The sequence below is a fragment of the Chamaea fasciata genome, unplaced genomic scaffold (genome assembly GCF_029207755.1).
Source record: "Chamaea fasciata isolate MVZ Bird 193981 ecotype frontalis unplaced genomic scaffold, bChaFas1.0.hap1 SCAF_12, whole genome shotgun sequence".
In the NCBI taxonomy this organism is placed as follows: domain Eukaryota; kingdom Metazoa; phylum Chordata; class Aves; order Passeriformes; family Sylviidae; genus Chamaea; species Chamaea fasciata.
This window is the reverse complement of record NW_027094097.1, coordinates 8,107,181-8,133,535: the sequence shown is the minus strand read 5'-3', so window position 1 is coordinate 8,133,535 and position 26,355 is coordinate 8,107,181. Positions and strand designations below refer to the sequence as shown.

Below are 26,355 nucleotides of genomic sequence, written 5' to 3'. Positions count from 1 at the left end.
CAAGGACTGACTGAGAATACATGACTAGGTAATAAAAAGTAACAGGACGGAAAACTAGAAACAAAACCCAAAAAACTAAACTAAACTAGAACAGCAATAAATCTCAGCAATCTCACAGTACATCACCAGAAGTTAAAAATAGAAAAGCAGAGAAGGATGTTACATCGTTAAAAAGTGGCTGAAAAATTCCTTAATCTTTTTTAGAACCATCCAGTGTCTCTAATGGACTTGAGGGACTGGCAGTTCGTTCCCAGGTCCGTGTGTGGCTGAGGCAGGGATGGAGCAGCAGAGCAACGCCACACGGGCTCACAGCTCCACCATCCACGTGCAGCCCTGGCTTGCCTTGGTCCCAGCACATGGGCTGCCAGCAGCCAGTCTGACAGGGTTGTCCTGCTTCCAGCAGCCAGGAACACAAGAATCACAGTCCTATTAAATAAATGAAGGGTATCCAACCCTCTGGCTAAATAAAATGCTGATCATACTCAAAGTGAAGGTCTATAGCTTTGGCTTTTATAACTACACCTACTCTAAGTACACAACTGCTTTTAAACATAGCACCAAGAGAATTTTCCAGTGAGTGTATCAACTTGCTAGTCATTTATGGATGAAATGTGCAGGTCAAAAGCCAGAGAATTTTGGCTTTTTCCACCAGAAATCAGCAGTTAGAATTACTGTCCCAACATGTATCTTCTTATTATCCCCCAGTTATGTACAAAGAGATTTTTGTTTATATGCTGATACTCACACTATGGGCTGTTGAATGCTGTTGAGTAGCAATGATAGTAATGTATTCCTAAAATAGTAGTATTTGGTAAAGAGGGAGCAAAGGGAAGTCCCCAAGGGATAGTTTTTGTTTGTGCCCTATAATAATTACTCTGAGACTGAAGATGCGAAGGATTGGGGATACTCCTCTGCCCTTCTTTGCAGCACACGCTGTACCTGACTGTCAGAAACACAGGAGGGGAAAAACTATCACTCAACTGCATCTATACAATATGTTGTGCACAACAATACCACCACAGGCCTGGAAATAGTGACAAAGATATGGATCTTAGGAGAGTACCTGCAATAGCTTGCAAGTGAGTGCAGGAAATGTATCCCACAATTCTTTGGTCCTGAGGTGTAGTTCCCACTTGCACCTGGAAAGGAAGAAATAAAAAGGTGATTAATAGAAGAGCTCATACAGCTCAACTTCCAAGCCCATCTGTGCAGCCTTTTTTACCATTCTTTCCAGCCAACTCCATTTTGAAACCAGAAAAACCCACCAGAGACACACACTGAGGCTTACTGCTCTTGCTGGGGCTTGTGGCCAGCACACCGACCCTTTGCACATTACCATGTTCAGTGTCTTGATTTTGATCTGCAACACATTCAAAATGTTATTTTGTCCTGTTCTTTGCAGCCCCACTGGTTCCCTGTCCCAGCTCCCATTTCTATGTATGATTCAGGCCCACCACTCAAGTGCCTCATAAAACTATTATTACCAACAGCCTAATTCTTGCTACCTGTGTATGACCAGAATGCAAAAGGAAAAAATGCCAAGGGCGTCTAGGAAAAAGGATGAAATATGAAATAAATATTGGGTTTGATCATGTTTCTCCATTCCACAGTAAGTTTTGGATTTTGGTGGATTTTTTACATTCTTGTGCCCCAAATGTTTCGGGGGCCTTGGTGTGCCTCAGCAGTGTTTGCATCCTTCAGCTCACAGCAGCAGCCCCCATGCTTGTCAAGCAGACAAAAACCACTACGTGGAATCCTGTTCTTACACGCAGAAGAGGAAGGGCTTCCAGGGAAGCTGGACTGTAATATAATTCCTCATCCATATCTAAAGCTACAATCCTTTAAAAATGTACTTGCAGCTAGACACATAAGCAAATTAAAATCAAGTTCTGGTTTAGGTTTTCAACTCTTATTTAGAATTTTGGCAGTTCAGGACTTAGCTGCAGAACAAAACTCCCAATGATAAGCGGATAAGTTTTGGATTGTGGCAAGAAACTCGTTTGAGAGTATGGTTTTCTTCTTGACAGTTTATGTGGCAACACTGCATGAATTAAAGAAAATGCCCACAGGGGAAAGTTGTGCCCAGGGCTCAGAAAACACCACCACAGATGACTCTACTTCACAAGGCTAGGCTCAAATTTTATCTGACACCTCTAAATAACAAGCAGAGCTCCATTTCATATGGACACAATTTTGTCAGCTTGGTTGGTTTTCTTGTTTTTCAGCTACTCAAGAACCATCTGATTCTTGATTTTATAACTGAAAAGGCAGCTTTCCAGTAAGTGAATCTAGAAGTCATTTGTGCTTAACAATGAGGGTTAACTTTGAGGGTCTGTGCCAGCCAGGGGAGTAGGTAATAAACAACTGGCATTATTCTGTCCTCAGTCTGTTCAGTCCTTTTTTAGACAGTTTTATAAATGGATATTGATGGTGTTCTTATTGCTGTTCCCATCCAGCTAAGCTGCTTCAGGGAGGCAGAGGGAGACAAGGCAGATACAGGCAATCACTGGTGCATCCACCCCCAGAGGAGGAGATTCTCCTGAGCTCCCAAGATTGCAGCAGTCTCAGAGGAAGGGCAGCTCTGCTGGATGGCTGTCAGGGACTGCTGCAGGAGCTGCACAGCACAGACCTCTCCCTCCTCCCTCAGGCTGCCTGAACATCTCAGTGTCACTGCTGAATCACAAGGAGCTTTCTCTCCAACCCTTTTATCCAACATATGCCATTCCAGTAGAAAAGTGGAAAACACTTGATTTCCTCTGCTGTCTAGGACAGGCATGTGAGTGAACCATATTTTCCAAACGTAGTAATTCAAAATCAGGGTTTCTCTTCAATGCTATTAAAACCCACTAAACTATAAAAAGTCTCCACTTGTTTGCAAATGTGCAGTTTCCTGAAGCAGAGGGCAAGTCTGCACACCTTTCAACATCACCCATCATAACCACTCTGGAAGGAAAATACTGCACATAAAATGTTCTGTCCTATAGCAGGAATGTGCTCCTTATAATCCCCTTACTGACTGAAGCAGATGGAATCATTCCAGTGTTTCTATTCAAAAAGTATAAAAGATATAGGTGTAAAAGCTGAACATCCAAACATAAGTTATAACCCAATTGAGAAAAAGAGTCAGCTCAAACTGGCTTTAGAATTTCCTGTGCAGCCTTGATGGAGTGCCTGCCAAGGCCTTGTACTCCTCAACCAACTTGTGCATAGGATCATACTAATTTCCATTAATCGTGAATAAATGTGTGTTGTTCAGTGTGCCAGTGTGCACAGATCTGTGCTGAAATGGACCTGAAATCTTTTGCCCTCAAAAATTGTAAGAAATGGCCCAGGATGGAGACTGGCTGTGCTGTATGGAGGGGGCTGAGCACAGCAAATGTCCACAGGGATGGTGCCCCAGGGCTCTGCTGGAACACACAGACCCACGGGGAAAGGAGAGGGGCTTTCAGAAACACTCTGCTAATTAAAAAAAATAAAGCTCAAAAGCAAGAGCTGAAGACATTAACATAATTAGAATTTCCTTGGAAAGTGCCAGCATGGAAGTGCATCCAAAGCAGCTCGTCTCCCAGATTTCACATTTCCCCCAGCTTTTTTGCCTTTTGGGGGTTTGTAGTTTCTTTTGAGAGGCAGTACTGATGGCAACCACTAAACTGAGGATATTTGGTGTAGAATTGTAATGGAGGCAAATATTTGCGACAACTACTAGGAGAGTAAATAAATACCTTTGCACCCTCCTGGTCAGTTCCCAGCTACAGTAGAGGCACTACTGTATTAAATACAATCTGAAGTCAAACAGTAAGAAAAATCTGTTTATCCAGTCTAACTTGGTATTTCACAGATGGACAAAGACTGTGGGTTGTGCAGACAGGAAACCTACTTGACCTCTGAAATACTACAAGCCCTATAATTCTACATAAAAGCATTCTTTAGTGTGGCCAAGTCCTGTAGCTATTTCAGACTGTTGCATTTTCCAGGCTGTGTTGGATGGTGGTGGCTGGGCCGGGGCAGCGACGTGGCAGGAGGACAACACTGAGCCTTCAGCTCAGCCTCAACGTGGACCTTGGCAGGAAGGTTCCACTTCCACCACACCAAGTCAGCACTTGACAAATATAGTTTTAGCTGCTTAACACAGAAGAAGCATCTACAGTCACAGTTACAAAGAAAATATATGTAAACAAATAAGCCAGAGTGGGTTAGTCACCAAAAGCCTGACTTAAGCTCACCTCAGCTGCTCTACTTTGGTACCTGTGTGTCAATAACACATTTATTGAATCATCCTTCTGCAGGGACTTACTTCAGGCACCGCTTCCTAAAAATCATCATACAGTCTTGGTTGTGCCATGAACCATTCCTCTTTGTGTATGGAAATGTACAGGAAGATAAAATCTAAAGTCCCGATGTTTTAAAATACTTCTTTTCAAATTATCACAGGAGGAAAAAGGTATGTGATAACCTGTTAAACTCTAGTGTTACCTAGAGGTAAAATTAAAACTGACAGAACCTATTTGGGGTTTAATAAAGTGTCCAGTTATATAATTTTCACATTTTAAAAAATAGCATTTTTCACAATTATGCTGAAATATGCACGTTATTTTCCAATTCTCATTAGATTTGCAATAATCAAATTAGTCAAACATTGAGAAGCTAAGAGTGGATTCAGATCCCTGTTACACCACTGACCATTACATTTTGTTTGCTCTTGGGAGGGGAGCATAAAAAGCTCATTACAGATGGGAAAGAGAGTTTTTCCCTTAAGGGGAAAATCCTACTGAGGGTGTGTTTGGAATCCAAAATGCCAGTTTCTGCTGCTGCATATTGATATTTCTCCCCTACCTGTAAACGAAATAAATAAGTGCAAAACTGACCACTCTGAATCTTTGTTTTCCCAGTACTGGCTGTGTCAAGCACACAAAAGTACCTGCCATCAAGTATTTTTATTAAAAGATTTCATCTCAATGCCACAACACTTTAGTACAATCTGTTGGACAGACCACACTGGGACTGTGCTGTGCTATGCAAGACTGGGGATATTCCTAGAATTGTTTTGTAAAAGCTTGTTCTACATGACTGAGGAGTGGTCTGTCCTCCACTGAGAGTGGTATCAGGTAATAAATGGCTCATGAAAGAAATCAAGCCAACAAGGTTATGGCAGAAAGATTCTTGTTGACAGGAAGAAAACCTAATGAGTAGCAAGAACTGAAATTTTAGAGCTACAGCGAGGGAAAATAACTTTAAATTTAATCACACTGCTTGCTATCATGGGAATTTCCTGGGCTAACTGGAAAATATTGCACATCTCATGTTTCCCATATGCTAGCATAGTAAGTATACAAAACTGCTAACTTGAAAAATACCTTGTCTCTTAAGAATTTGTATTTACACACATCTGTTCCAGCAGTACAAAACAATTCTATCACATCTGGATGTCAAGAAAATCATCAACAGATACTTAAACAAAACCCATGAGAATGCTACTTCAGTACTGGGGTATTTCTTTACCACCTTGAAAAACAGCTTCAGACAGGTCATTGCTGTGTAAGTAAATCATCAAGTGTTTTGAAGGAAATGCTCTTTAATGATTAAAAATTTGAATTGTGCATGAGAAACCTCACTTGATTAAAGAACCAATCTAGAGTCTCAAATACTGACTAATAATATGTACACAAAACCAAAACATTTGTTACAAGGAGAACTTAATCTTTAGTGATATTTTCTAGAAGCTTCACACTCACAGGAGGGAGCCATTCAAAAATACCCAAAATAAAATAGTTTCTTAAATGCGTACCGTCCTAAACAAAGGAGTTATTTATATACAAGTCCAAGAATATGCCATTGCCTCTCCTTTCAGGGGAAGCAAATCCTGGTATATGAACCAGATGAGAGCTAAAATTTTGGCATATTCATGGTGAAACGTTCTTCACAAAGTCTGTCATCCCAGTATCTCCATGTAGCCAATAAAACCAGAGCTGGGAAAGGTAAATAACCTGCCTGTAACACTAAAACTCCTTCAGGTAAATTGGGATCTCCACAGTTAACTCCAGCTTCAGCCAGTATAGTTTAATCACATCTTGGGCTGTAAATGAGCAAAACCATCTATTTCATCCACTTAGGTGACCATGGAGGTGTCAGTTTTGCCACTGAAATAAATGTGAACCACAGTACTGCTCTCTGCATTGCTCATCTGAAGAGAAGTCAGCAAAGTACAGAGCTCTACAGGGAATGAATTCACAGTTATGACAGGAACCACACTAATGATGGTCGTATTATGAAGAAAAACTAACCAGGCTGAAAGCACCTCTGCTCTGGGGGGGAAAAAAACCCAAAAAAACCCCAAAACACCTCTGTCCCTAAAAACAAAAGTATGAACATGGCATTTGTAAAGAACATCATCTGCACAGGGGCCTTGAGTAACTCTCTGTGTTGGAAATAAAACACCTCAGACAGAGAGTAAATGCAGGGCACAGAAATAGAATTTACAGTCGATGTGACAGTGACTTACTCCTACAGAAATATTCATCTTACCATATGTAGCCAATATTGTTTAAGTTCAAGGGGAGCTCCCTTAAAAAGAGCCTGAGATTCAACTGAATTACTGTGGATAGAGCAAGTGTACATGCACAAGGAGTGGCGTTTCCACACGCACTGCAGGGTTGGTGCTCTGAGTTGTGCTGGGAACAGGCTCTGTACCTCCCTATTTCCACTGCAGTGGGAATGTCATTATGTAATCCAATGCAATTATAATGAGTTAACAGTGAGGAAGGGAAAAGAAAGAAATGGAAAATACAATTTATTTTCTTTCCAGTTCAACATTTCTGTAATCTTCCAAATTGTATCAACCGCTCCTGGACTTTTTTCCCATTTCAGCAAATTTCCAATACAAGCAGGAGAGTCAGCACTAAGAACCTAACTGGAACAGCCAGACTGTGCCCAAATCCTCATTCCTGTTACTGCGAACAGAAGATGCCAAAGAGAACTTGCAGCTACTCCCATTCCCACTTCAAACATTCCTGTCCCACAGACATGACTTGGATTAGTCATAACTCCCAAGAAAGATGTATTTTTGGTTATCTTAGACATGGTGCAAAAAAAATCTATCTTCTTTTCAGTCCTTTAACAGCTCTGCCTTTTGCATTCAGAAATATGTGGCAGCTTCTAAAGAAGACACATTAGTTAAATCCCTAATTTATTATTATTATTAACATGTTATTTAAGTATATTAAAATGTTATAGAAGTGAGCTCAAAACAGTGAGGTGCTCTGCAATTTTTTTCTAGCTACATTTGCACTTGATTATTTCAGAATCCTATTTTTTTTCCCACCTGCCACATGCAACAACTACTGTTCCATGAACTCAGAGAATTTGTTATTTGGCAAAGCTTCACTAAGCTAATATGTGAGGGAAAGTGGATGAAGGGCTCTTCCTCTTCTGAAGAGGATAGAGCCCACAACTCACATTTTCTCAAACCTGTATTTCATTCTGCACAACTGTTTTTTATTTATCCCCATTAATGAGGGGGAAAAAGACTGTGATTAATAACATTAATTATATCAAAGTGAAGGAACATGGTACAGTGCCATGGTAGAGTCTTTTTGTTCTTTTTTTTAAAAACTCTCTGTTTATTGGACCCCATCCAATTCCTGCATTAACATTTTACAGCACAAACTCAGCATGTGGAAAATGTTTAGGTTACCCTTCTGCCTTAAATGGCACAGCTTTAGAGTCATCTAAACAAATTCATAAGCAGCACTAGACATTTCTTTTATACATCTAGGGATAACTGTAGATACTGGACAACTGATCAAGGACAAGAAAATCTAACCGCTGAAAACTCCAGGTGTTCTTTTGCTGGGGTCAGAAAGCAGCCATTCCCCTTTTCTGTGCACTCCTGAGACCCAAAATCTTCCCCTCAACCCAGCATGAAACTGCAGCAGCTGCCCCTTCACTCCCAGGCTCAGCACCACGAGCTGGCTTGGGACAGCAAAGGCAGCTGAAATTACCCAAGCAAAATGCATCTGCATCAGAAATATCAAAAAGGAGAATCACAGAGGTTAATTCAGGGAACCCTCATTTTCTCACACAAAGCAGGCTCCTTGAGAGGATAAAACAGTAAAAATTGTGCTTCAAAACAGTTTTGCAATCAGAGCTGCTGCTCCTTCTACCATCTGTTACCACCATATCAGCTCTTTGGAAAACAAGTCGAGCTTTGCACACAAAGCAAAGGTTGCTAGGTTTCCTTTAAGCAATGAATAATAACATGTTCTCTGCACAATTACTGTACTCCCTGAGAACAGCCTTCATTTTCAGAGAATTTGAAAAGGAAATCTTTTAATAACCTTAGGAATTAATATTAATTAAACACAAGTTCTTCCAGAAATTTAGCAAAATCCACAAGACATTCTTTTTCCTTTTGATTTTGAAGAATACTATTAACTGTTCAAACTTCCCACGTCAGACTGTAGTTTTTGCATTATGTTCACATACTGTGTTTTAACTTAAAATTCTTATTTTTGCTAAAATAGACTCTCTTGGCAGATGCCAGAACCCAGAATAGTTTCCTAGCAGGAACAGTAGGAAGAACAGCCTTCTGCACACCATACTTCAGTACCTCCCAGTCCCATTGGGAGGAAGAAGCCTCCAAAACCTCTCTCTCAGTCAACAGCCATTTTGCGAATGATGCCTCTTTCTCTCACTTCCCTACTCTGTGCATCTACATCTCTTGGATAGCTTAGATATATCTTACTGTTACAACTATTACAATTTAGGGACAAGAGAGGTGAAATTTGTTGGCAAAAGTGAGTTTCTATTAATTTGCTACACCTGGAAAAATATGGGCAAACTCACCAGGTCAAGTTAAGGATGCTTTCCATTTTTTGTTGCACTACTGTCCAGAAGTTACACAGCATCCCTGGCACAGCATAACTCAGGCTCCACACTAGATCCTCTGTCTAAAGAGGGATGTTGATATTTTGAAACCTTCTAGTAAATTACTAACTGGTGATGCATTACACAATTTCTGCTCAGCACTCATTGACACCTTTTAAACTTGATTTGACAATGCTGATTTGTAAAATCAACATCCAGTTTCTGAAAAGGATGTGTATTTTAAAACTCCTTTAAATCCATCAAAACTGCAGTGCATTAACATTATGTGTGTGTCAAACCTGCAGCTGCAGAGGAACTGAGACCACTGCAATCTGCACCACGTTCCAGTCCCAGCTGTCCAAGGCAGCTTTTCAGCGCCAGTCACCAGCACAGTGGCTGTGCCAGGCCCACTTCCCACCTCTATCTGCAGCTGAGCAGCAGCAGAGACAATGGGAGTTATAAAACCTACAGAGTGACTCAAGGGCTCTTCTCTTCGGCATTTTAAATTAATGTGAAATGCCACACTAGAACAGAGTCACGGCAGAGTCTCCCAAGGGCCCAGACTGTCAAAGTATGAAAATGGATTGGCTGATTTATGTATTTGCTAACTTCTCCTCCGAGTCTTTAGTGGCAACTAGGAACAATGGTTTAACACTTCAGACATGAAACTGTCACTTGGATGTGACATTTTCCCCCTTCATATATTCTATTTTTTTCTGTAACTGTGTTTTTCTTACATCCCAATGAGACCCTCAGATTGGAGACAAAAACACTGGCAGAGTTTGAAGAGTTCCAAGTGCCAAATGCAAATTGGTCCTCCAGCTTTGCAGAAAATGGACTTCACAATGGCTCCTCACAACTACACCGTCCTCATGTCTTCATCCTGACCTGGAAAGCATCAGCCTCTACAGATGGAAAAAACAGTCTGAGCTCTATCAGGAAAACACCAGCAGTGGCACCTTCTGTGGCAGACATCCTTAGGAGGAAAACAGAGGCAGGCTTCCTTTGTACAGGTCTCCAGATAGCTGTTAGGTAGCATGAAATTGTGCTAAAAGTCTCTGTAATTTACTTCCAACTTGGATCCTTGTTTGTGACACCCTAGGTGTTAAGCCACAATCAAATCACTTTACCTTCCTGTACTTTAGTTTCTCCTTCTGTTAAGCAGATATTGACCTTTCTTCATTATGCACTCTGAGACATAGGAATGAAAAGCAGTAGGTAAGAGCTGAGTGTTATTAGAGCTACTAATAATAATCCTTGAGCTCTCTAAGTCTCTCAGATAAAATAATTTTGTATGACTAAGCAAATCTCTCAAATCCTTCCAAATCTCTATCTGAACTTTACAATCTAGATAGTGAAGACAGGGTAGGGAAGATGAGGGCAATGAAAAATCATTTCTTATTCACTGGAAATTGAATATTCTTATTCAAGGGAAATTCAGTTATTATTTAGAACCCATTCTAAAATGAAAAAAATGTGCAAAACACTTGTACCAGGGCTGTAGGGATCTGTTTTGTGTCAGAGTCCCCCAAAGCAGTTTTGTCACTTTCAAGTTATTTCAACTTTCTTTAAATATTTAGTTCTGAATCCTTTAATTTATCTCCCTAACAATTCTATTTGTAGTAAGGAGACAATCATACTTATTAAACAACAATCAGATTCTTTCTCTGAACATTCTTTAGATGTTGGGTGTTTCTTAAGGTTCAGAATAATTGGAATAAAGGCTTCTTCCTTCCCATGAGTGGAAACATTAACTGGCTTTATCCATATTTTCAAAACGTATGAGCCTTCTCCCCTCAATTGCTTTGCACAACTTTTGGCTTTTAACCAACACAGAGAGCAACTGTTCCTTTACTCAGAGATGGAAGCTGCACAAGGGGAACACTCTTTGCAAGTATCCTGCCAAAACAAGACTCAACTCACGCCTTTTCTACCTCAGAAATGGGAACACTGCATTCCACAGGAGGCAGGAAGTTAAAAACCCAGGGTTTGCATAGGACAGAGGCTCAGCTCCACGCCCCTACAGAGTGGGAAGCAATTAGGACACTCTTGTTCTGCAGGGCTCTTACTTTCTTTAAAACCAGAGAAACTCTGATGTAGGACTGGCAGGTATTACAGTCATTCGAAACTCTGTAAGGGCCAGTAGAAGTCCCACCTGGGAGCAGGGAGATAAACTGTCCATTGGGATGGCAGAGTGCTGGCCAGAACAACACCTGAGAGCCACCCAGAGCTCTGACCCCCTCCGCCAGCTTCCTGCTGCCCCCGTGTAACAGCTCGAGGCTTCTGAAGTTACTGCACTGATCCTCGCTGACTTCAAACACAAACCAGGCTTTTACTTACGGTGTGTAGTTTTTGTCTCTGGAGTCCACACCCACCCAGTTGCTGACTAAGCACCACATCAAGAAGAACAACCTCTAAACCTACTTTATTTCTAAGACAAAATTAAATAATTATTCCTACTCTATGTTACTGCTGTCATCAAAGAAATTACATAGGTACAACTGGTCATTTAATGTACAATTAAGAAAGAGAGTAAATTCATGCTAAGATCGACTTTACTCAGCAACCAAAATATTTTAGATATGAAGAAAAGTATATCAGGATGACACAGACAGGAGGAAAAACAGCCTTATGGCTGGGCAGAATTCTGTTACATTCAAAAGAATGGAGTCATCTTGGAACTTCATAATAATTGGCCTCTATTCCCTGCTCAACTGTAACATTATTTAACAACTTGGATCCATAATTAAGTTCATCATCCCAGTGGAATCTTGAAAAGAGGCTTAATTTTCTGCAGGAGAAATGGAGACATTGCAGCCTGCCTAGCAGGGTGGCAAATCAATGACTCAGCAATGGGCAGTTAAAAACAGATTGGTTTTAATCTCTTAATCCCCAATATATGCATATGTTCAAGGGTAGTCCTTGTGACCCCAGAAATATTAATACTGCACAAGACCTATGTTCATTTATTGCCTGCGGCAATTTGTGATGAAAAAATAAATTACTGCTGTTTATAAACACATAAGAGTGTAACATAGAGAGCTTAGACCCAGTTTTTGGAAACCTGCATTCAGATAGGGATTGGTTTTTGTTTATGTCAATGTAAATGAAATACTGAACTATTATCAGAACCAAAAATCTAATATTTGGGGTTTTTTATATAAGTCACAGTACCAAAAGTTTTTGCTTTGGTTAAAAACTACAAACAGAGTACAAAGCCTCTCACTGATCCTTACTGACAGCCCATATTCTTAATGGCTTTTGTTGAGGACTTGTGACTAGAAAGTACATATAATTTGAGCATCTGATGTACTTTGCCAATATTAGAAAAGAAGTTCAGGATTTAGTCAGTGAAACCCATCCCAAACTGTGACTAAATCACAAAATCTGAAATACAGTATTCTGGAGATTTTCAGATTTTTCTAGGTTTGGGTCTACAGACTTGGCAAAAAGTTTTGGTTCTTGATTAATCACCAATTAGAAGAGTCCACTTTCAAAAGAGCACAGCCAGGTACTCCCAAGAATTAAGCATGAACAGCCACTAGGTGTTGGAAAAGCAAATCACTGCAAGCAGACTTTCATTTCTGCTTTTCATGATTTACAGACATATAACCCCAGGCTTCCTGTTCTCTCTACCATTAGTTAATTTAAGTAAACCGTGTTAATAATGCAAAAAAGCTCTGCTCTCCCCAGTGTCCCAGGCACGTTTATCTTGTTTATTTTTCTTCGTATCTCTCCTTACTAATTCTTTTGCAAGCAAGAGAGTGGAGTAACCATACATTTCAGTGCAATTCTTTCAGTTTTATTATACTGACATTAAGACTTTTGATTGTCTTTTGATTGCCAGACAAACACACAACGAGCACGAGCTGGTTTCCAACAGGAATGCCCATTGTACTGTACTCATGAAGCTCAGAATTTATGCATTTTATTACAGAGATTTCTGAGAGGAAAGAAACTAAACTATCATGAAGACCATTTCAGATTTTGAGTCTTGAAATTATACTTGAGTTCTACCACCAAAAGTCCCTCATTATTTCAGACACATCCATCATTTTAATACAGCATTCAGACCACAGATCCCATAAAGATTATATCCATAACCCATCAGGTTATATCAGGAAATCTAAATCTGAATATTGCCTCTGTTGAGGTCTAAAGAAATGAGAAAATAATGTAACTTTATAACTTGCCACATATACAGAGTCAATACTTAGAGCTTCAAAAAGGCTCTTACCTTGAGAAACAAGGCTCCCTTGGAAGCCAAGGAATCCATTCCTCTTCCATTGGGGTAACAGTGATAGGCAGCATCCATAACAGGATAGCGGCTGGCAAAAAGTAGACCACTGTTCACAAACTTAAAGCTACAGCAGCCATTGCAACTGTAGACCCCAACATCATAGACGATGTATTCAAAATAGTGATGGAGCTGCTCTTTCAATTTCTCCGCAGCTCTTTTGTCAAACACTTCCTGCAAGCACAGAAAGTCCAGGTTGGCAGGGAAGAAAGCAGAGATCTCGTGGTCAAAGTTCTCATCTGTGTGTTTCTTTTTCCGCACTGAAGTCTTCTTCATGATCGAAGCTTTGTAGAGGAGCTTGTTGTTGACAGTGCTTTGGTCCACTGTACCATCTCCAACACGGACTTTGACTAGGGACTCTCGTGAGGCAGAGCAGCTGTCTAAACTCCCAGAATCTCCTTCCTTCTGTTTGTGGTTTGGTGTTTTTGAGATCTCTGCATCACCTTCCAGTGAGGGCTCTGCTGGGCCACTGGCACGAGCCTGGCCGTTGACGGTGTCTGTTTCTGTGTCTGACATGTGGCCATTCTCCTCTCCATTGATAGGGACAATGCAAGTGTTTTCTTCTCCCTCGTGTGGCTCTCCGCTTCCACCTTTATCTTCTCTGTTCTCCTCGCCGTTGTTTGAGCCACAGTTGTCTCCTTTGTACTCCATTGATGTTGTCCTTTTGATGCCAGCATTAACAGTACGGTTATCTCCAGCCTGGGGGGAGACCAGGCTGCTGAAACTCGCTGCACTGATGGATGTGTTGGTAGGAGAATCTATGTATATTTTAATCTGTGGCCTGCTGGCCCCGTTTCGGATCCTCCGGCCAATCTCTTTAGCCCTGGCCTGTGTATTGAAAACATTATTAAATCTTGCCAGAGAATCGGGCAGCAGGCAAACGTTGGCACTGCCAAAGCAGAAGCTTTTCCCACTCCCTGCAGCCTTCCATTCAGTGAGCAGCGCGGCTCCATTGGCATGGTTCTTGTCTTTCAGCCTGGAGTAGATATAGGGCCTTCTGGCTGACTGCAGCGGGGACCAGAGCAAGAAGCCAATCAGAGCAAAAGGAAGAGAGGCCACCAAGAGTGCCAGGTAGATGGGAGTGGTGATAATGATGCAGAGTGCATGAAAATAGCATGGGTCATCTGCTCTTTGACGTTTTTCATAGGTGGTTGGAACAAAAGAGCCCACGAGCCTGTCTGCTAGCCAGTAACATGGGAAAATCAGGCCCCAGGAAAAAGAATGCAGAACTGACAGAAAGCTGTTGGGAAATGGAGAAGTGTATAAAACCATTGCAACTCAGTTATGACAACACTTCAGGGCCTACTACATGATGTCACTGTGTCAAGCATCCATAAGAACACTGGGAGAGGGCTGGGGGAAAAAAAGGTGTGGTCAGGAGTTTGTTTTTTTTCCAGTGAGAGTCAATAACAAAACTTTAAGAGCACCATTTCACTGTGTTGGAGTAAAAACGAGACAAGGCCACTGTTTTCGTCTGGCTTTTTGGCATCTGTATTTGTCAAAGGATGTCATTGTTCATTGGGGGCTGCCATAATGAAACTTTCCAGAGGCAAAACAGAAATCTGCAGAAACAAAAGACAAAAAATATTGGAAGTTTAACTAACGCTTACTGGAAGTTTAAAGCAGATTGAGCTTTTCCTACAACAATTAAAGGCTCATTACATATAGTGTATTTAGATGGAAACTGGAAAGGTTGGATCAAGGGAGGACTTGGGGATTTTTTTCTTTGTTTCAATTATTAGCTTAGCATAACTTTACCAGTCTTATGCAACATGTTTGAGTTCAAAGAAATAAGGGACAAGTCAAGTGCCAAATAACAAATGTCTGGCATTTACTCATTGCCAAAGGCATTTCGGGATGTTGATAATAGGGGGGGAGCCTGGCAGATTGGTTTTCCTGAATGATTTTTAGAATCCTTCAGTAAAAGTGCCCAAAATTGGCTCTGGCATCTACATTATCAGATAGAAAAAAATAACCTAAAACCTATCCAATTATGTAATTACCAGTAGGAAAGAAAAAACTCTAAAGAAGTTCTACTGGGTGCTTAAAATGCTCTATAAAAGCCCTATTTACATAATCACTCAGCAGACCAGAAAGATTCTTGTTTACAGCAGTGCCAAGGGTAAACAGAACATTGTGTTTGGGATCTCTGAAGTGAGGAGAGACTGCAAACCTCATATTCCAACTTTCAGGCTGACAACCTTCCCGGTGAAAGGTGTAGTAGTGTTGCAGAATATAAGGTCAATTTGACTTTTACTCTTTCAAAATAACACACCAGAAGAAAATGGAAAAGCACAATGGATCCATAAAAAATTGCCTAATTAGGTCTTCAATAGGTATTTTCTTGAGTATATGACGACAGGATGTTACAGCTCCCTGGGGGACATAAAACCAAGTGACAGTTTTGTAGATAGAGCAGTCAATGGCTGCTTGGTGATGTGCTGAGGTAAAAAAAAAAAAAAGAAAAAAAGAAAAAAAAATCAATTCAATACAACACTTGCCAGTTCTGTTATGGATTGCAGTATCAATAATCTACAAGATAAATCTACAAGATAAAGCTGCCCAGCAAACCATGAAACACCCAGCTAAAACAGCTTCACAAAAGCAATTATCCAGATTGTGGGGACATCCTATGTAAAAGGAATTCATGCTTACTGTAGATCCAACATACTATCATGTATTTGTAAAAATGTAAGAAAAACTAACGCAATCCCAAACCTTTTCATGGGATAAGACTGCACAGCACATGTCATGAAGCAAAATGGTTTGGACTAAGGTTTGTTTTAACAACTTTTAGCAAGAATGTGATTCTTTGTAAACACTGAAGGCTGTACGATGGTTCAAGGCCACATTGGTGACTCCTACACTTCCTCTGCCTTAAAAAGGGAGAGAGGCTATCTTCCAGGAGATATCAGAAGAGTTTTTGACCAGGTGCCAGCTGCATTTCTCACTGCCAGCCTACTGAAATAAGGAGGCAATAAGGATTTGAGTACACACTTGTATTCCATGCATTTATTCCATGAATTCTAATAGAATTCCCACAACCCATGACACAGAAGTATAAAAACTCTGGTACCGCAGCAAGTTTTAAAATATAATAGCAGGACAAAAGGGAAGAGGAATCATTAGCTGGATGTCCTTTAAATTTTTTGCATATTGCAGACAGAAGACATAGACGTGTCAAGGTCCTAATTAAAAACCTTTTCCTTGCAAGGAAATTATTATCCTGACTTATTAAACTCAGAGATTAAAGCAATCTTGAACTTGCCAAAGCTCTGTTACAGACTCACTGGCACACACACAAACAGGAACTCAGTTTCCTACTCCTTGCTAGAAAATCCTATGCATGCTAGTGCCTCAAAGCCACCCCAAAAAAGAGAATTAAGAGGGTCATGAGAGACAGATTTTATCTCAACAAGATCTTAAAGGGTGAGGGAAGGCACCATGTGAGTCAACAGGAACTTGGAAAACATGACGTCAGTAACATCTCTCCTAATGCAACGGTTTAGATGGAGCCTAAAGCTAAAGTGCCTAATTCCTTGTGATGAAGGGTATTACTTGGTAATCCAATGCTTTATTCATAGGGGTTTGAGAGATTAAGGGAGAATTTAAGATATTGCAATGAAACAGATATTTTTGTATGCTACAAAGACGTAAACTGCAGCCTTGTTTGGTGGTTTTTATTACTTTGTGAGTGTTTGAAGGCTAAAAATAGACTTTATTTAATTTTTTTTATGGTGGCAGTATAGAACATCTCAACTTTAGTGATAACAAGACATCAGGCAGAAAGGTTTCAAAGATTTTTATGATTATAATTATGCCCAGAAGTATGATAGAGACATCATAGATCAAAAGAGATGCTTCTATCTCCAACACTGCTTGCAAACTAAATAAAGGACAATACAAGTCAACAAGTGATAAGACAAACAGAACAAAAACAACAGATCTTGCAATAATAAGGTTATGAGAATAGTCTAGAAACGGTCAGAGAAGTTTTCACTTCCTTTTGCTTAGAAACTAGAATACACTTTCAAATCCAGACAAAAATTTTTCCTCAAAGGTGTTAGTAATATCAACCGTATTTCTAAAACTACAAGTAAATCACTGGCAGAACAGTTATTTATTTAAAAACAGAATAAAACTGCTGAAGTGACTAACTGATTTGGAAAATTACCCTATGAGTAACTTCACATCATAATTTACATATACTCATTAAACCTAGTGTTTCTTGAATCCTGACAGTTGGTCTCCAGTGAAAATTGTACCAATATTTAGCTAAAAAATGAATTCTAGAAAAGCAGTTTATTTAGGCTGTGGTTTTTTCTTATCTTGATTTCCTTATTGTCATTGTGATTTGAATGAGAAAAAAACAATCATACAAAAATGGTCCCTCTACACCATGTGAAGCAGCAAAAATTAGTGTTTGTAACTAAGCACAGGTGAAATGAAAATCTGAGGTAACTGAGGGAATTCCCACTCAGGCTCTCATGGCATTCAGGCTTATCAGACAAGCCACAACTTAATTTTTGCTTTCCTCATTGTTCTCATCAGGTTTTCCTCCCAGACACACTTCATAAAATCTTCCTTCCTTTATTCAGTGTCTTTCCCCTGATTATTCTTATACATGCTTTTAATTAGAGCCTAGTTCAGTAGCTGACTAACCTTCTGGAAAAAGAACCTACTCCAAAAGGCCAAAACCACATGAACTGCTTTCCATGCTTGATTACATAACTGTAATTAGAGAGATGCAGCCATCTCAAGGGGTCAGTGGCTCTAATGAAGATGTTTTCTTGTTCCCCTGTGATCACTTCACAGCCTGATGTTTTAACTGAAATCCTGTCATCCTGCTTGGGACTCATTCCATGAAGGAGTTCACTCTGCAGGCTGAGGGAATTTAAGTAGAACTTACTGGCTCACCTTAACTTCCACCTAAGTCAGTAACAATTTACAGCTTAGGAAAATCTTTGTAAAAACTTAGCAAAAACATGTATCCTCTTTGGTATGAGAAGCTGAATTTAGTGAATCACTGGTACTGATGAATAAAGCAGAACCCATTCAAACTAAGCACTTGGCAGGAGGAGAAGAGAAGGAGGACAATGTTTTTGCAGACTTGCCATTGAAAGTTCATTTACTAGTTTCTGCCTTAACTCTCTCCCTTCTTTCTAAAGAAGGTAATCAAATACTGCCAGGCTGCTCTTCTGTCCATGGGCTGCCATCAGGCAAGGAGTCAGTATAAACAAGATGTCTAACTTAATTGAGCTAACCTGTAAAAAAGAAAATACTAAGTTATGTGAATTTACAAGTCTCACTGAATAAAAGTGATGTCAGTAGTTAAGCACATGTCTGCAGAAAGAAACCCCAGGCACCCCACAAGCTCAACGAGCTGCTCAAGCCTCTGGCATATTCAGGGAGTAGACTTGTGATGATGAAATCTTTGTTCAAAACAAGGAGGGATCAAGCACTTGGGCTAAATTTTCTTAAGGAGTCCTTGGAATCTCAGTGATGCCTCTCTCTGAAAGTCTCTAAAAGCTGTATATTGAAGGAGATATGGTGCTGTCATTAACCACAGCTGGAGGGAGCTGAACCAGGGCTAGGAGCCCAGTGGTCACTCAGTGCTGCATCAGTAATGACCAAGGTATCTGTGGTCACCACAAGGACAGTGTGAGTGGGAGTCATCCCCTTCATCTGACAAAAGACTGGCTGAAGCTGCAGAGAAATTGGGCTGGCCTGGTGCCTGCCCCACATACCTCCTCACCCCAAATGGGAACTTTGCTCTCAGAGTGCTGAAAATTTGTTTGTGATCACACTGAAAAACTTGCTCTGAGCTTTACAATTACGTGGGCTATGGCAACAGATTCTCATTTCCAAAAGCAAATCATCTGAATTTGGTAGTCCCAGATCATACTCCTAGGCCGAAAACCATACCCACACACCTTCTGCTACCTAAATAAATTGGGTTATGTTTTAAACTTAATAAATTCAATTATGATAGTGTGTGGAAACACAGGTTAAAAAAAGATCTAAACAATTATAACCCATTGCAAAGCGTTAAAAACATGTCAGTTTGTCCCTTTTTTCTTTCAAAATGGATGAAAAATTGAAGCCGAATGCATTATTGCAGAAAACAATCAGCTTTCATATTCCTGCAAGCAACACTGAGTCTACCCTGACACAACAGATTACACTTGCTCAAAACTTACATCCAGAGTCATAAATGCAGAAGGGACATATCACAGCTTTGAAGCCTAGGAGAGGTTTATTCTTAACTTCACACATACAAACTGCACTCCCAACAATGAATGATGTGTTTACACACCAGCTGTACTAATTGCTCCCTGGAGGACTGTCCCAAACCTAGAAATTTTCACCAGTCCAACTCCAAATTCTAAAATACACCTCCAAAGCTTTGTGCATTCTGTTACTGACTGTGAGTGCACCAGTACCAGCCTGTGAACATCAGCTAACTAATCAAATACAAGGCATGTGGGAACTTTTTACAAGGGCATTTAGTTCTACTTCACTGGAGGGCATGAAGACTCATCTAAAAATCTGGACTCCATAAACCTTCTTCAATTATTTTTATTTCAGTGGAAATAGAAGCAGACTGACAGTTTCTGTTGTATTTTAGAGGGGCCAATGCCACAAATGCCTCTAAAAATATCATGGTTATGCAAACTAAGTAACAACAACCAATGTCAGTTCTGATCTGCAAGGACATTACTTTAAAACATAAATTTGAATGCATTGTTAAAGTAACTACTTCAGAATTCATACCAAAAAAATCCTAATCAGCAGAACTCTCTCTTCTTGTACAGGGGACAATCACGTATTTCCAAATTATCAATTCCTATTCATGGCCTTGGGAACTGGTAAGAAATAGAATCAACAGCATATTGATGAATGAAAATAACTGCAAATACAGACAGCTCTAAGTTTTCAGAAAAGCTTTGCTATCAGGCAAGATTTAGACCAAAAAAAAGTTCATCTGACCACTTGGTGATCTCACTCAGCACCTGGAAAGCTAAACACTCTCGATTTTGAGACCTTATTTGGTGAACTTCGGTAGTGAGACAACTGCAGCCTACAAAAGTATGAATCTGTGACACTAAGCTCTGTTTATACAATAGAAACAGAATGGGCTCTATTTACAAAATCACCTTTTAGTGTGCTTTAGCCTCGTATTTTACAGGAGCTGGAGTAATTCAATAATGGCTAAATAAATCTGATCCTTGTAGATGGTTTGTTTAACAAAACTCAGTGAGATGGAACAATATTGGCTTTAGGTGCACAAGACAGAAGTGGAGATAAAATTTTCCCTACTCATCTTTCACCACCTAAATCCTACAGAGGTCTGACTATAGCCATGCCTTGCCCATAAATTATCAGGGGGCACAGGCTCCCTGTAGAATGAAAAGCTGTACTTTCTCAAGCAGCACTTTGAGCCTCCAGGCTTCTGGTTACTCCAAGACAGCTCAATAGAAGAATAAAGTGATCATTTTTCCCCAGAGTGGATACTTTTTATACTGTTGCAATTGTTCTTAAAGGTGCCAAGGAAAATTACCTTAACCTACATTAAATCCAAGACAAATTCCTGCCAATAAATATCTGTTCCTCTACAAAAAATGCCTACCTACAATGCTCAAAATACTTTGTAAAGGAAATTAAAATAGAATGCAACTGAATTAAAACACAGCTACCCTAATAAAGAAAATTAAAGTACATTTGTTCATGTTCTACTTTTGGAAAATTGGAAAAGCAGAGCCTTTGTAACTTGGATATGTTTTCATGGAAATCCCAAGACTAGACTCCTTAACTCACAGTTTCCAGCTCTACTGACAAAGGTGTATTTTCCCAGGACCCACAGATCTAATTGTATGGTGGTAATCATAAAAAACCCCAGCACTGCTCAAAACTCAGCACATAAATACTGAGTCCTTCCCCTAAAACTTGCTACTATGTCAAGGGGCTCGGACAAAAATGCAAAAATCCAAAGTCAAGCTTTTTACGATCATATTGCTCCAAGATAGGCTGAGTACTTTGGTTGCATATTTTCATACAGCCAAACATAGATCTATTACAATTCTCTTTACAAAAAAACACCCCACCAACCAAAAAAACCCAAAAACTCAACCCAGAGCACTTGACACTTGCAGTTTTTCAAATGTGATAGCAAATTCAAGCAAAAATATTACATTTACTTATTTGTAAATTCATGTCACTGTAATCCACTGGTAGACTAAAATGTGCCAATCATCTCATATTTTCTTCTTACACAGTAAGACATAAAAGCAGACAGAGAGAGATTTTTTGGAATGATTTTTCTGTGATTTTTTAGATTATCCCATCCAATCACTTAGCACTCTAAAAGAACACTTGTTGCCATCTTTACATAAAGAAGCCTAGCCAAATTTAGCTCAGATATTACAAAGCTACTAATCTCTCAAATACTCAAGAATGAATTAATTAAAATCACAAAATCTTTGTGGTGGCTTGTCTTAAAACCACCCCTAAGAAAGCAGAGAGAAGATGTTGAGCAGGTTTCTTCTAGGAAGCCTCGTGGCTTGTTCTAACTACGGCACTTCGCTGGCTGCTCCACAGCGACACGCTCCTCCTTGTTAGGCTGGGCAGCTCTGGGAGAACAGGGATACCTAAAAAGACCCATGTCAAGAATATTCTGACTCACTGCATGTTCTGCTGCGACACATTGGTACAGACACTCCTGCAGAAGCCTGGGGACAAGGGGCTCCATTGCAGGTATCAAACACTGATGGCCGGACAGTGGAGACAGCCAGGATCGCTGGCAAGGACATGATGTGAGAAACAATGGCATGGCGATGGAGAAGGGGCCACAAGGGAGGTAGGGCAGTACTTTCCTGGGCTAAATGTCCTTGTTCTCGGTTCTGGGAATAAGCACGGCATAGCACAGCCATGGGATTGAGGTCAAGAAGCAGACATGGACCAAAGGCCAGCTCAGAAGCGGGAAAACAAGACCACCCCAACCCCCGAAGGACTCTGACCCATTTCCAGACACGCCAAGAAGAATGAACTGCACATTGTAACAATTTGCATAGAAAGTGAGAAAGTTACCTCCAGGGTGGGGAAAACTTATCAATAAAAACCTACCTCCAGAAAGACCCGGTGCACACCTCCCAGGGTGCTGGATCAATGCTGGAGCCAGCACTGGTGATCTTTCTGTCTCTCCCTCTCCCTTTCACTCTACCCTTTATTGAAAATCCACCAGTGTGTTTACACAAGAAGATAAGGGACTAACATACCAATTTCAATGCCAAGTGTATCATTTACCAATAGAACTGTCTTTTTAAAAGCCTCTGACATTTGCGGTTCCCTTTCAACCACGGGCATTTACAAATCTTGGGTGCTTTCCTTCCCTTCAGGGTGGAACGCCACAACTCTGCAATGGTTTTTTTTCGAAATGTGTTTGCCACCAAAATGGCATTCTTGAAAAGAAATCTTTTTGACTCTCACAAGAATGCAAAACAGAAGGACTGCAATATGCTTCCCACTTATCCTAAAACTTCCTTCACTTTTTATTAACCATTGCATTACACAGAAAATGCTGATCCTTCCTCTGCCTTCCAAGACATCCTGACAAACTGAGAATAGGCTCAGTCTGTTCTGGATGCCTCACTGTAACAGCACAGGAAGCAATGTTCAGGCACAAAGCATCCTTTGAAGTCTTCTGACATTGCCTGATAAGAACCAGGTTTCTGGCATTCTACACTAAATTGCCCAGGAGTCTCCCATATTTTCTGCTGGCAGAACAGATCCTGGCTCATGCCTCGACACTTCCAACATTTTAGATTCCAGGTTTCAGAGATCTCTACTCTTCAGACATCACTGCTTTTGGGCATGAGTTGGGAAAGGACTTGGTAGAAAAAAGTGAGCACAAAAATTGAGGTGGGATTGGGAGAGGGGAATTTTATTTCTGAGCCAGAAGCTTTTGTATCTCTGTGGTAAAAGAAGAAAAAAGTGTAATCTTGTTTTCTGTGGTATATAAAATGTATGTTTAATCCATAACACAAATGAAATATCAAAATTGTATTGGTGTTAATCAAAGTGGCCCATATTGAGAAAAGAAACAAGAAAAGCTATGCTAAATACCCAACATTCTCCCATTTCTAAATCAAGAGAGTAGCATAACCCAGTAATAGAACCTGACGAAAATCTAAAAGAATAAAAATAAGGAATGAGTGCAAGTGAGAAGATACTTTAGTGGGGTATGCATATATGGATACTAATTTCACCTCATTATTCTGTGGACTTTTATTTCCATAAAATTACAGCAAATGTTTGTAGTTTTTTCTGTTATTAAATACATTTGTAAAGATCAGGACAATCTACAAATATTTCATTTTACACCCCATTTTTTATTTACTCTTGGAACTAGAATAGAATCAGGAAGTTTCCTATATCCAGAAGGAGCATGAGGGACAGTGTTTGCTTACAGCTAAAAGACCCTCTGCAGTGTTCTTATGTGATCAAGAAATGAAGTACACTAGATGCTTCTCTTAACCATCAGCAGAAAAGAATTTGTTTAAATATTTAATATGCTTTTAAAAATGTCTACTGAGTCCAACTGTTACTCGTTTTTTATTGTGACCAAAAGTAAAATGTTTAATTGAAAAAGCAGTTCCTTAATAAATAACCAGAAGGTGTGTGCACGAATGCATGGTATTTCCAGATTAGATTTTCATGCATGGCATACCATGCATGATATTTTTATACATTAAAATATAAGACAAGTTAAATAAGATCTCAGTCCAAAAAGAAAACTGTAGAGAATCAGAACTGATGACTCCAAAATAGAGCTGGGCCTACCTCCAGTATCAACAACTTGATCTCCGTATTAGTTTTAGGGTGCAAAGCAAACATGCTAGATGTCATTGCTGCTTTTACTCAGGTAAGCTTTACTTTTACAATGGTTCAGCAAGAAAATACTATGGATATACACTGCTATTCCAGGGGGGTAAAAAATTAAGTACATTAAAATTTGCCCCAAATATGGTCAGAAAAGAAAATAGGTTGTTTTGTTGTTTTGTTTTGTTTTGTTTTGTTTTGTTTTACCATACCTCTGATGCATATTCACAGTACAAGGAACACACCACATTTAAAAAGGTTGGTTTTAGTAAACTCTGCACAACCAATTCTACCACAGCAAGATAATTAGGAGTCTGGTTTTACAGGGCCTGCATTGATGTTTTTGTCAAGTTTATTTCATTCTTTGGACAAACTGTGCAGTCCATTATTTTCAAAGAGCATCCCCGGACATGTAAAATATCTGTGTAAATTATCATGCAACTGCTAAACAGTACAGCATCCACACAGAAGAACTGTCAATAGCAATGCCTAAACTGTAGAGACTTTTGCTACGTATTCCAAACCAGCACAATCTTGTCCTGCTATTAAATAAACTCATTTTGCCCTATGATTCACTTCAGAATTCAATTTTTAAGAGTCATTTTGCGGAGCAGAAATACATTTCTAAAAATTCAATTGCCTTTAATAGAAAAGCAGGCTTTCATATATTTAATGCTGTGCTCTTGGAAGTGAAGCTCTTCAGCACTGAAATGAACATCATATTTCAGTCTAACTTTGCATTATCTCCTGCATGTCACAGGACAGTTGCCAAAGAAATTCCAAGGAAAAAGGTGGAAATTGTGAAAAGCAACATTTCAGATACTGGTAATCTCTGTGGCTTTGGGTTATCTAATCCCCACTACACAGCTGAAGCTGTCACATACCAAGAGCCAAGAGTTCGTGTCTTGAATGGTACAGCTTCACTGATAAAACACAAATGTTTGGGGTTTTGTTCTTTTTTTAATTATCCTTGTTAGCTCTTAGTTGCATTTCTATTTCTGCTGTCTGCCCCTAGCCTCTGCTACACTTTTCAGGACATACATTTACTTGAGTATTGCAGGCAGACATGCCCTTTGTTTCTTAGCCATGGTTTTTACTCCTAGATTGCCTTTAGTAGGACTGGTTCCAGAGATAAATTTGCTTTAGTGAAGCAAACGCATACTGGGAAAGTGTCAGAGAACTGTTAGACAGAATAACATTATTTGTAAAATTCTGATTATTATGCACCCCAATTTTTTTAAGATTTGAAGTGATGTAGAAGGAACATACTGTTAATATCTTACATAATTCATCCTGATCACTTAAATAGTTTCTTAAAACAGCATACCCTGGATGCCAGCTTTTGAAGTGTTTAACAAGGTATACATAAAGAGGGTAATAATTATAATGGGGGTGTAATGAGCTTCACTATCAATGGGAGTCAAAGTACAGTAGATTTTTATCTCAGATAATTATTGTTATGTGCAGTAAATGCACCAGCAAAACTGAAGAAATAAAGCCTTTGGATTACCTCTAGTGAAGGGAATTCACAAAAGAACATTAATTTTTATTCTGACTTTGTTCTATGAATCTGACAGGTGTTAAGCTGCTAAATCAAGAGGCCTTGTATAAGTGACATAAAACTGTTTTGTACAGCAAACACAGCAGAACTTCCAATTCCTCTGTGCCCAGGCTACAGGTGACAAGGAATCACTTATGTCTATGCAATTAAACTGCAAACCTTTCACACCAGAGGGACAACACCTTGCAATCTGATCAGGAGGCATAACTGCCTTAGCTCTGAGTAGCAGAATGCTGTCACAGAGACACCTGGGGAACAGCACTATCCACACTCCACACAGTTACTCTAAAATGAATCACTTTCTCCTAAGGAACAGAAGGCTTTAATTTACAAGCCACAATCATTCACCCTCGAGCCCCACAGCCAAAACAACCACAAAGTCCCTAAATATTGCTGCTGCAGTTTGGAGTGTTATCAGGCTGGTCAGGGCCTGGGCTGAGATCACTGAACTGGCACAGAACACTCAGCACAGGTAGTACCAGCTGCTTACACTGTTCACTCTGCTCAAAAGGATTATTGATCTCTTGTGATGGACTGTACTGCTGGCCAAAAGCTGTAAGGCCATTACTTGCAAGATCCAGCCATTTCAACCTACCACAGACAAAAAACTCTTCTCTTAAATTTTTAAAAGTTGGTGCTCTGTTTTTTTCCCCTATGCATGAATAATTTTTCCCTTGTATCTCAAACTGTCTTAAGCATTTAAACAAGTCATTTTGTAGCTGAGATCAAAATTGCTCTCTGAATTTATTATCCTTAA

The 26,355-nt window shown here is 39.8% G+C and overlaps 1 protein-coding gene across 5 annotated transcripts in view; it reads right to left on the bottom strand.

Annotated features, from left to right (window-relative positions):
• Window positions 1–26,355, bottom strand: part of SMPD3 (sphingomyelin phosphodiesterase 3) — a 102,186-nt gene that overhangs the window by 19,218 nt on the left and 56,613 nt on the right. For all 5 annotated transcript variants that reach the window (XM_066194490.1, XM_066194487.1, XM_066194488.1 and 2 more), the window contains 2 exons: window positions 13,100–14,721; window positions 1,064–1,139 (listed from right to left, as the gene is read on the bottom strand). In XM_066194490.1, the coding sequence (XP_066050587.1) occupies window positions 1,064–1,139; window positions 13,100–14,431 (1,408 nt within the window). In that variant the 5' untranslated portion in view covers window positions 14,432–14,721. The remainder of the gene's footprint in view (window positions 1–1,063; window positions 1,140–13,099; window positions 14,722–26,355) is intronic.